The 12,155-nt window shown below is 36.9% G+C and overlaps 1 protein-coding gene across 8 annotated transcripts in view; it reads right to left on the reverse strand.

The window, feature by feature from the left end:
- kdm2bb (lysine (K)-specific demethylase 2Bb) overlaps positions 1–12,155 on the reverse strand; it is a 199,248-nt gene that overhangs the window by 24,518 nt on the left and 162,575 nt on the right. For 6 of the 8 annotated variants that reach the window (XM_088000040.1, XM_088000039.1, XM_088000043.1 and 3 more), the window contains 4 exons: positions 9,630–9,788; positions 7,677–7,765; positions 2,512–2,782; positions 761–799 (listed from right to left, as the gene is read on the reverse strand). In XM_088000040.1, coding sequence (XP_087856166.1) covers positions 761–799; positions 2,512–2,782; positions 7,677–7,765; positions 9,630–9,788 — 558 coding nt within the window. The remainder of the gene's footprint in view (positions 1–760; positions 800–2,511; positions 2,783–7,676; positions 7,766–9,629; positions 9,789–12,155) is intronic. The other 2 variants (XM_043715722.2, XM_088000041.1) reach the window with 2 other exon arrangements.

Consider the following 12,155-nt stretch of genomic DNA (forward strand, 5'->3'; position numbering starts at 1 on the left):
CATCTAATTTCATTTCTTCATGGAGATTTTGTAGCAATTAATACAACTGAGTGACTTGCTAGGCCATTTCAGAGGGCAACTGAGAGTTAATCGTATTGCTGTGGGTCTGGAGTCACATGTAGGCCAAGCCAGGTGAGGATAGTAGATTTCCTTCCCTGAAGGACATGAGTTAGCGAGAGGGGTTTTCCCGATAATCAACAATGATTTCATAAGTGTTCAGTAGATCCTTAATTCCAGATTTCTTTTTAAACTGAATTCAAATTCTACCATCTGCTGTGGCAGGATTTGAACCCAGGTCCCCAGAACATTAACTGAGCTTCTGGATTAATAGTCTAGTGATAATACCACTGGGCCATCATCTGCCTGTAACTTTGCAGAATAGAATAAAAATTATTTTTGTTAATTATCTGTAATCTGGCTCATCTAGTGGAAGTAGTCTCTCTTAGCGAGGCTTTTAGAACCCATCAGAATTTTGAACTCTTGAACTAAATCTCCCTTGAAATTTCTTGAAGTAAAATGAACCTAGTTTCGTTAGTCTTAGCACATGCACATCACGCAAATACGAAATGCATTAAACCTCCTTGAGAGTTGAGTTTCACAGTGAATTCAATCGATGGCACAGGGCTCCCACTCATCACAATCAGTATTAGCTGCTCTATTCCAAGCTCCAAATGAGCACTGAGCTGTTACAGGAGCAAAGTAGCGTATTTTAAAAGGCTTTGAAATTTGAGAAAATGTTCTAAAAATTTAAATCAAATACCTTCTTCCTCAACAGTTTCTCTTCCTTTCCAATTTTAAACTGCAACAAAAGAAGGCAGACAGAGTCAGTGTCATGGCAGAGGTCATTTTGATCTATTATCCAAAGCAGCAAAGTCTTTTTGGTAAGAAATATGTGTTTAAGTTCTTTTTCCAAAATCTGTTTATTTCAGCTCTCAGCAATTCAGTCATTTGCTTAAATCAGAGTGAATGTCTTTCAGTTACTCAGTTTCCCTGCCAACATGGTAGGGACTTGCTCACTAATATTTGACATGGATATTCTGCAAATGACTTCTTAATAACAGGTTTTATAATAGTGATAATTATAGATTTGATTGAATATTTTGTAAAACAGCAACTTAAAGTTGCGGCACGGTGGCACAGTGGTTAGCACTGCTGCCTCACAGCACCTGAGACCCGGGTTCAATTCCCGCCTCAGGCGACTGACTGTGTGGAGTTTGCACATTCTCCCCGTGTCTGCGTGGGTTTCCTCCGGGTGCTCCGGTTTCCTCCCACAGTCCAAAGATGTGCAGGTCAGGTGAATTGGCCATGCTAAATTGCCTGTAGTGTTAGGTAAGCGGTAAAGGTAGGGGTATGGGTGGGTTGCGCTTCGGCGTGTCGGTGTGGACTTGAAGAGCCGAAGGGCCTGTTTCCACACTGTAAGTAATCTAATCTAATCTAAAGATTGTAGTATAATCACTAAACATACATTGCAGATTAGGCATTTTTTTAATAAAGACAGGAAGAATGTTTCGCCATTATGGCACATATATTCCAATTGTTGGTTTGAAATTAGACTTTAAAATAGAAAAGAATTTAGAAAGTTACGCATATTATTGGAGTGTTCATCACTAAACAATTGCTCCATATTTCATCTTCCCCAATTGCTTGGCACAGCTATAAATTAATTATGAGTCATACAGAGCAGTAAATTCCAACATTTAATCTTCAACGTGGAGTTGACTGGTGCAAAAGTCAGAAAATTATCTTTTTTTTTTCAGCATTGCTAGGTTATGGCATCAAAAATCAGAATATCGACTTCTTAGAAGAGCACAGCATGGGTAGTGAGTGAGGTCTCAGCTTTGATGCTTCCCCCACGTAGCACATTTACTTTCCTCAAATGTATACCTGGAATATGCATTAAATTGAAGCAGAATATGCAACATAACAAGTGAACCGTATCAAAGTTTGAACAGTGGAGTACTCTACTGGAGCCTGCAGTGGAGGTTTACAGAAAAGGATAAATTGGGGTCAGAAACAGGGTTTGATGTCAGTCGTTGAAGGAAGAATGAATCCCACGGTTTATGCCACAAGATGATATGAGATTTATTTTTAATCTGAAGACGGAAGAATGTATTTACCTTTTTAGACCAATAATCATGGGCGTAATGTAGACTGTATCTGCATATGCATTGTGATTATTAACTGTTTTCTTTGTTATGCTGATGAGCAGGGATGGTAGAGAGGGGCAATGAATGGGGGAAGCTAAAATTCATCACTACTGATCATAATGAACCAGAAATTACTCCACTATTCACTGAAAAGCTTCTCACAAATTTTGAAAGTAATAAATATTATTTGAAATAGTTCTGAATTTTTCTTATAATGTAAACCCTATTTTTTAAAAAACCATATACAATATTAAATCTATGCTCAAGCCTATTAGGATTATTTAATAATGGCATATTTAATTTTTTTAAAATCCTTTGTAAATGAATCTGCACTAATCAGTTGTATAACTTTTATTTGTTGCACCTTTTTTTTGGCAATTGGCTCAGAATTTCTATCAGTAATTCTCCGCTTCCGCATCACAAGCCCATCCTCAGATTTCCTTCTTGGAACAGATTCTTCAGGTCGTTTCTTGGGATGTTCCTCTGACCTCCGTTTGGAATTTTCCTCTCTGTCTCCCTTTTTCTTTGTTGTTTCTGCAGAGTCCTTGTGTTCTCTGTTCTGCCTCTGCTCCTTCAATAGTGAACCCGGGAGGTTGGAGGCATACTTAAACCCTGGCCCTCTTTTCTGCTTATAGACCAGAAGAAGAAAAAACACAAATACAACTTTATATCTCATGTCTTAGGGCTTCATTGTAATGTTTATGCTTAATACCTTGCTCTGCTCATCACACTTCATACAAGTAGAAATTAATAGGAGTTAAAATGATTTTTTAAAAACTATTATATGTTATATATCTTGAGTATCTGCATATACATATAAGTGCAGATTCTTCATAGAATGTATACATTTCAAAAGTGAGTCTCGATCTGAAGGAGAAGGTAAACACCAGAAGTTGTAACTTATGTTGGAAAGGAAGGATGGACACAGGAAGGAAAAAATTGGAGGTCCTGAAGCCTGAGAAAAGGTAGAACAGCAGGACATCTGGATCATACCCAATGTCACATGGTAGATAATAAAGGAGCAGTTAGAGAAGGTAGGTTAATGTATAGCTAGAAAAATGGAATGGGGAGGGGTATTCAGAGTCCCAAGACTTGGAGACTTGTTTTGAGGAAGGAGGAATCAATACAAGGTTGACAAGTTGTAACGAGACCTGAAGAAGGGGAGATCAGTACAAATTGAATATGTTGTAACAACATTAGAGCATGGTCAGGGACAGATTAACTTCCTGTGGCCTAGTGACAGGCACAAGAGTGAAGACTCAGAGGTGAGTTTGGCAGCAGGAATTTCAGAAATTGGATCCTTGGAAGCTGAAGACACAGAGCCACCAGTGGCAGAATAAATTCATGATGGGAAGAGGTTGCAATTAAACGTGCACAGAGATTAGATTAGATTAGATTAGGTTAGATTAGATTAGAGTGTGGAAACAGGCCCTTCGGCCCAACAAGCCCACACGGGTTGTAGGCTATAAACGATTACTTAACTGCAACAGGATGAGACCATGAAAGGATGTGAAATCAAGGAGGAAACATTTTACAATTGAAGCATTCCTGGACTGGGGTGCTAAATGAGGACAGATAGCTTGGGAAACTTGGTTGGTATGGACAAGTTGGACTCCATGAAGGGGAGCCACTAGGCGTAATGTCTTTGGATATCCAAAGGATGTGCCATGAGGCACCACACATAATGTTCCTTAATAACAGCTCATGGTGCTGGGGTAGCATATTAGCATAAATAAACAATTAGCTAAGTGAAGATAGAGAGTTGGGATATGGGGTCATTCTCAGAATAGCAACCTGTAACTAGTGGACTGCTGTAAGGATCAGTGCTAGGGCCCGCAATTATCTACAGTATATATTGTATTGAATGAAGAAAGTGAATACAAGTTTGCAAATGACACAAAATAGATGGGAAGGCAAGTGACCAGGATGACAATCTACAGAGAGATAAAGAAAAGTTAATTGGGCAAAAAACTTGGCAGATGGAATATTACGTGAAATGTGAGGTTACATACTTTGGCAGGATGAATAGAGGAGCCAAATGTTATTACATGAAGAAACACTATAGAAAACTGCAGCAGAGAGTTTGGGAGTCCTAGTGCACGAATCACAAAAAGCAAACATCTCAGCTTAGAGGGTAAACAGCAGACAAATGGAACATTGGTTTCTATTTTAAAGAAAATGGAGTATAAAAATAGTGAAGTATTGCTAGAATTATACAAGATACTAGTTACACCATAGCTAAAATGCTGTGAAGGGCTTTGGCCCACTTATTGCAGAATGATATACTGCTAATGATGTGGCAGTCTAACGAAGGTTCATTAAATTGACCCTGGGCATAGAAGGATTTTCTTATGAGGAGGGCAATGGGATACAGTGGAAGGTGGGGCTGACTGGATTACTTTACAGACAGCTGGCATAGACTCGGCACACCAAACGGTCTCCTCCCATGTCGCAATGATGTACATAATTGTACAATCAGACATCTTGTTTGCCTTTTCATAATTCAAATTTGTTCTTTCATTTAGTGGCACAATGAATGTAGGAATACTATCTATTGTGCTATGTGCAAAAAAAAAATCAGTATTGAATGAAAATTCACATATTAATGCATTTCATTGTAAGTTTCTATTTTACAAAACTAAAGAGAGGTGTATATGCAATAATCATTCTGAGATCCTAATCAGGAATCAGCTAAAAATGCATGATTAGATCAAATGACAGATCATTCACTCTGTTTGGACTACAGTAATGACAGATTTTGTCGTTACAAAATGCAAATTTTCCAGTTCTGATAACTGCATAATAAAATGATGCCAATGTGAGCATGTCCAACAAGTTGTAATTGTTCTGGTTTTAACCTTCCACAGCTTCTCTATTTTATTTTTAGAGCTGACTAGTTTTGTTGGGAGTGTCCACCATATCTCATTGATTCACTTTAGATTGTGGACTATTTGCTCAATGCTATGGTACACATTGATATAATGGATGGAAATGACAGAACAGCTGAAATGCATTTAAATATATTTCTAATTACAGTGATTCAGGCCTTTTACAACATTGTGTGGAAAATGGACTGGATTGAAATTGAAAAGCCGAATCAATTTTTGCCAACCTCACTGTGTTTTCTCAATGGCAGAGCCAAGGTTAGCATTACATGGTTCTTCTGGATCTTTTGGCAGATACAGGTGGCTCATCTATAACAGGATGGTTGCGTTCTTGTGTAACGCCTCATTATAGAAAAATCGCACTTTAGAAACAACGCTTAAAGTGTTGACAATGTAATGGAGTTACAACCAACACACATTTTAAATGCTTGTGCTGTAGAAAGTGTCCCCAATCCGTCAATCGTGTTAATGCAACGCACATTATAGCAGAACAACCTGTATCACCATGAATGATTTTTTGTTCCACGAAACCCAACTCCATATCATAGCGATCCAAATCAGAAAACTATTGTCAGTCTCCTACTTGAGAATTATGATGGTCAGGACTGAAGGAAATGCAATACAAAACATTGTTATTAGGGAACAATGTTTTTAGATCACATCATTAGACAATTAAACAGGCTGTGCTGATTTATTATTCACTTTCATATTCTGGGCACATCGTCTTTGAAGTCCAGACTACAACCTCTTCAAACACTTTTTTTCCTCGACTTGCAACAAAGTTCACAAATTCAATAACTGGGGCTCTTTTGCTCCATATAAATGGTAACACACTCTTATAGTCTCTGGGCTGGACTTGGGAGTACCAAATGCATGCTGCATTGTATAACAACTACTGTATTTGCCAAAATGTAAATACATCTGCCGCTTTCCAAAAAGACTGAACAATTAGGTATGAGAGCAATGATTTGTGGGGAAATTACATTAATGAATTCAGCTTCAGTTTTCAGCTTATTAAAACTAATTATAATTATCCTACTTCTTCCAGTTAGTCAGTTTCCAATGTGAACAATCCCCTATTTATGACCCCACAATGACATTATCACTATGCAAGGAAGAATTTCAAAATGCCCTTCTAAAACTAAAGTCAAGGACACTGATGGTAAATTTTGAAAAAGCAGGCCGAAATGCAGAATGCAATCCAAAAGCACCAATGAAAGCCCACACAATAAGAATGGGACTTGATTTATTTGGTTATTGCAAAATGATAGCCCTACTTAAGAAAAATAGCAATCCCTTTTGCATTTTGTAACTAGAACAACTGTTTGTTCATTTTCACCGAAAAATTGGTAGAACATGATATGCAAACCCCAAAATCCCTGACATTGTGCAATAAAAACAGATGATTGATCGAATTATTCAAGGGATTATTAATTGGTTCTTCGCTGTTCCCTACTGATACCTCAAAAACTAAGTAACTCAGTAATCTCCTGAAAACACAGCCAATTAATAAAAATATATTCCTGTTGCAAATCTACCCTTATTAAAAATACTTTTTAAAAACGTCATTTGGCACAAACTATCCCAGAAAGAAAGGAAGTCTACGTATTCACACAATCCTCAGGCAATCAACTTGTTGGATTTATTTCATTGTGTATTTTGTGGCCAAAATAATGCATTGCTTTAGCTTCAATATATGTACAAATTCCATTCTGTTTGCTAAGCTAGTTACTGTCAACTAGTGACTGACACAGCAAGTATTCACAGAATGCATGAGTTAGACACACATGATTAAGAACAATAAGGTGCCAAAGAACACACACAATTTAGCTGAAACAGAATCAGAGTCCAGATCTTTAGCTCACTCCAAAACAAACAGCAGTGAATTTCACACACACAGGCTGTCCTGTAAACAGATTTATTCATCACCTTTGTTTCTGAGGCATTTAACCCTGTGGCCAGACCAAGCTGGGCAACCGACTCCTGAACCCAAGGGAACTCGGTCATGCACCACATTCCATAATGCATTATGACACCAGCATACAGTCACCATCATGTACCAAATATTGCAGAAAAATAAGTGTCAAATTTAAATATTAACAATCTATGAGCGTACATAAATGAAATAAAGTTATTTGCTAAAGCATTTAAATAAAATTTGAAAACTTGGTTGAATCATATCATGTAAAATTTGATGTAGGATTCCCTCAGAAAAAGCTATAAAACTTGATGGGGATCAGTTGTTTCATGCTAATGTTGATTGAAATTTCTGTCAGTTATCTGCTAAGATATAAAGAACTGTTAATTTGTAAAAAAAATGAAACCGTTCAAAATATATTTCCCTACGTGAAGGGTGCTTCCCTCAAATGCTCTTTTGTAAACATAACCACGTGCTATTGCAGCTTATCAAGAAACAATCAAAGCTACAGTTTGAATAATTAGTCTGGTCGAGTTAGGCTTCTTGTTAAGCCACTGATCAGTCTTCCATTATTCCATTTAAGGCAGTGGGAAGGAATCAGCCTTAGTTCCAAATCCTCGTCATTATCAAGTGACAGCTGCTGAAAGTAAATGAGGATCTGGCTACAATAATCCACTCACTAAATTACAGTCATAACAGGCCGGGCAGAAAACTCTAATTAAACTTACTTTCCCTGTCTTTCCCTCATGGTTACACTTTGGACATTCCCAGCAGTTTGGAAGCTCTTCGTTGACAACTCCATCACCATCCTGTACCTAGTAACAAGTGCAGGAAGTTCACGTCATTAATAAAAGTCAATTGTGATAATTGCTAATTCTTCAGCAGCACAGATGAACAAAATAATATTTCTTACTAAAAATACAATTAACAATTGATAAGGAGTTTTGTACATTGATATTATATGAAGATCATGTTAATCGGATTGCTTTTTTCCAGAACTTTTCAAGGTTTTGGAATGGGAAGAAACAAAACAGGATGGAAAACAATTAGCAAAATCTTTATAAACAAGAGCACTGTAAATAAAATATTTCTGATTATAGCACATATTTCAAATCATGAACTACAGTCATCAGCCATATTGTTTTGCACTATTGGCACATATGGAATGTGTCCCTTATTTCAAACAAGGCAGGGTAAACAGTATAAAGGTGTAGATTTCCTCTAACTTTAAATCACGGCAAATTTTCAGCAGTAACAACATGTGCTCAATCCAGCTCTTTATAGTCAAAAATATTGTGTTGGAAGTCAGGTTTAAGCTACAGCACTGCACTTATTCAGATATGGTAGAGTGCACTAATTTCACAGTCGCAATATTTCTGAAATGTTTACTGTTCGAGGCATAGAAGACAAGTGTTTCCATCTCACATGGTGCACATAAATCTTGCTGGAGAGCCTCTTACTTCACAGCTTTTTAATGATCAACTTTGAATTAATTACGTCAGTAGGTGTGGGGGAAGGAGAGAAAGTGAGGACTGCAGATGCTGGAGAGTCAGAGTCGAAAGGTGTAGCGCTGGCAAAGTGCAGCAGGTCAGGTAGCATCTGAGGAGCAGGAGAGTTGATGCTGGGCATAAGCCCTTCATCGGGGGGGACGGAGTCAGTATCATAAAGTCCAGATCACTCTTATCGATTCCAGAAAATTACTTATACAGCCAAATGTTGCTGTCACACAGAAAGTTACAGGATTTTGACTGAGTAACAATCAAGTTCACTGGGAAATGTGAAACATTTATAGCTGAAATGTACTTTAAAAGTGTGCTCAGAAATACAATGGTGACCAGAACTGAGACGTCAAGCAAATTTTAATTAATTGCCTCTATTTTCATGTTAAGTGGCTTAGTGGAGACTGGTTAATCTGCTACCACTCAGCTGCACTACTGAATTGTGGACATAAACTGATAACTCCAAGTTTTACTGAAAGGTGAAAAATATTTTGTCACTTTTACAAAACAATAAAGCTATAACTTTAAATAATTTCATAATATGAATGTTTAAGTAATTACAAATACAGGTAGTTCTTCTATAATGCAATTCTTGTTTGTGTGCAACCCCGTATTATAGAAAAACAGCGCTTTAGAAACTGCGCTTAAAGCGCTGGCGATATAATCGAATTACAGCCAACTCATACTTTTAAAGTTTGTGCTTTAGAAAGTGTCCTAAATTTGTCAATTGTGTTATAGCAGAAGCACCTGTAAGTATAAATCATGATAGAACAGTGTTTTAGGTTTAATCTTGCAGTTCTCACACTGCTTCACAGTATCCCTGGAGTCTAACAAAATATATTGATAAAGATAAGGTTTAAGAAAAACCCAAGACAATGGACATTGGGATAAATGTCTACATTAAATGTGCTATATCAAGGTAAGTAGCTGTTATAAGGTTTTATCACAAACTAATTACTAACAAAACACCCACTTTAGTGACAATACACTAAGGAGATTTATTTATATTTATACATCTATGGACTTCTATTTCACACTGATGACAATACGCACTTTTTATGACACTTTCCTCCAATTTTCCTTTAGAACTATTTGATGACCTGCTGGAAATCAGCTTAAATATTAAAAAAAGTATTCCAGCAATGGTCAGTACTTTTAAAAAATGAAGGGAAAGAATTACCTTTAACTGCTTTACCTTTAAGCAGCCAGGATGCACAATTTCATTACAAATTGAGCATTCCATCAGCATAAAATTGAACTTTTCCTCCTCTTCTTCCACAGTGTCCTCCTTTCCTGCTTCTCCACAAATGAGACAGACTGCTGTATGTGGCAGGACCGGCTATGGAGAAAACAGACACCATAAAACTGCCATCTATGATACTTCAACATGCCATCATAACCCACAGCAGTTATTCCTAGTCCATATTAGCATTATCTTTGTAGAACTGTATTTAACTATTCCAGTTATTTGTCCGAATACACGACTGTGGTTTGAATCACTTTTGCATACTGCCTTAAATTTTGAATCTGTGGCCATTCCAAAGTCGTTCTGAGAAAAAAATCTCCCTCACCTAATTTCATTTCTTCCAGTGTATTGCTTTTTTTTTCAATTTACAAAGCACTATATGTCTCAGTATTTAATGTATTTGCTCTTGAATAATAAACATAGATATTCCAACAAAACCTCATTTACACCACTCAAAGTTCTCCTTCTTCTTAGTGCACTCAGTTCCAAATAGGATTAAGTTGAGTGGTCCATAAAATGCCAATCCAGTGTCGCAGCTTATAGAGCTATCAATGCTATCTCACTATTCTATCAAGCCTGTATTTGCCAACTTCCATTGCTTCCTGCTTGCCAACACATTGTAAGTAAAAGATTTGAATTCAAACATGTCCACAACTCTATGCCATCTTACACCTACAACTTCATTCAGATCTTTGTTATCATATACCTTCTACATTTCTAGCTCTGCATTAACCATTACTTTCATTTGTTTATCAATTGCAGTCTTCAGTCCTCCACTTCATCAATTATCTGTCTACAAAAAGCAATTCAAAACCTGTTTGACTAACACAGCTCACTTCTATTAGTTCTACCCTTACTGCATTTACTTGTCATTTCACTTTTTCTGCAATCAAGATATTTTATCAATAAAGATATTTTATAAACGTGTAATTCTAAAATAAAAAGAGCAGGAGGTTGCTCTCTGAAACAACAGTAAAGCAAGAGCAATACAAAATCGCCTGTACTCCATAATATTCCTTTAGCACCAGGTAATATGGAAATCCATATTACCTGGTGCAATATCTTACCTTAGCTATCACTTTGGTTTCAATACAAGCAACATTAATTTTCCTAAGACTATGTTAACTCAATGCTCTGACACTGGATTACATAGAATGTATAGCACAGAAACAGGATTGTGCAGAATATTTAGAAAAAGGCCATGTATTTCAGTCAATCTTCATTGGGGTTTATTTTCCATTTCAGTCTCCCTCAGTTCTTTCTTCATCTATCATCCTAACCCTCTATTCCCTTCCTCTCATGTTTATTTAATTGCATCTTAAATGCAGCTACATGACTTGCTTCAATCGCTCTCTATTACAACAAGCAATAAAGTTTTGGCAGGATTATTCTGCAAGTTTCTCAATGTACAGCATACCCAAGACCGGTTAAAGCAAATACTTTTTAGTTAGACAATTGAAACTGCTTCAAACATCAAATAACAGAACGAACCCCAACTTTGTACTTTTGTTTAGTTATTGAATTAAATGGTGCCAGCAATGTTTAAGGTAATTGTGAATCTGATTTAATATTTTCTTCAAGGGAACATGACAGTATAGTAGGTCAGGAAGAAACATCAATTCTACTTATCCTACTTAACCACAAATTTCTATTTAGCAAACACTGTAGATTAACCAAGTTAAACAATTAGAAGTTAACAGGATGGACAGATTTTCTGGCTGTTGTTTCCATGCAGTGTAAATACATGATAGCATAAAAAATACAAATTAGAATAAGCACATAAAAATATAGGCTTTAGTTCAAGGGTGGAATCAAAGAACAGCTACCTTTGCAGTTGCCAAGACTGCACATGGCCAGCCTCATGCAATTTCCTGAGGCTCATTTAATTGCAGATTCGTACAAGTTCTCAGCCTGCATTAAGCCTACTTACTAGAGCTCAGAGGGTCAAGACATTATTATTGGGGAGTAGTTGCTTTTGTGTACATTTACTTCCATTCAATTTAGTTCAAAATGCATAGTCGGAGACCATCGAGGCATCGAAGAAAGATCAAATAACACATTATAGTTTCAACAAAGAATCATACAGCACACAGATAGTCATTTGCTCCACGGTGCTTGAGCTGACTCGTTGTAAGAGCTATATGCTTAGTCATATTCTCCTTTTTTCTCCCCAATACCCAGCAAATAGTTCTCACTAATCTGGATTACACAATCATTACAATTCAGCAAATCTGTCAATGGATCTGCTACAACGAATGCCCAAAACAGTCCAAAGATGTATTTCAAACATTTGATCAGTTTTTTTTAAAAAGAATACATTCAAGGGATGTGTGCTTCACTGGTTGACAAGCATTTATTGTCCATCCCTAATTGCCCTTAACAAGGCGCTGGTGAGCTGCCTTCTTGAACTCCTGCAGGCCATTGGTAAAAGGCAACCTTTACTGCCGATAGAGGGGGAAT

This window comes from Chiloscyllium plagiosum, unplaced genomic scaffold, assembly GCF_037043375.1.
Source record: "Chiloscyllium plagiosum isolate Xiang-an unplaced genomic scaffold, Cpla_swu_hap1 HiC_scaffold_24, whole genome shotgun sequence".
Taxonomy (NCBI): domain Eukaryota; kingdom Metazoa; phylum Chordata; class Chondrichthyes; order Orectolobiformes; family Hemiscylliidae; genus Chiloscyllium; species Chiloscyllium plagiosum.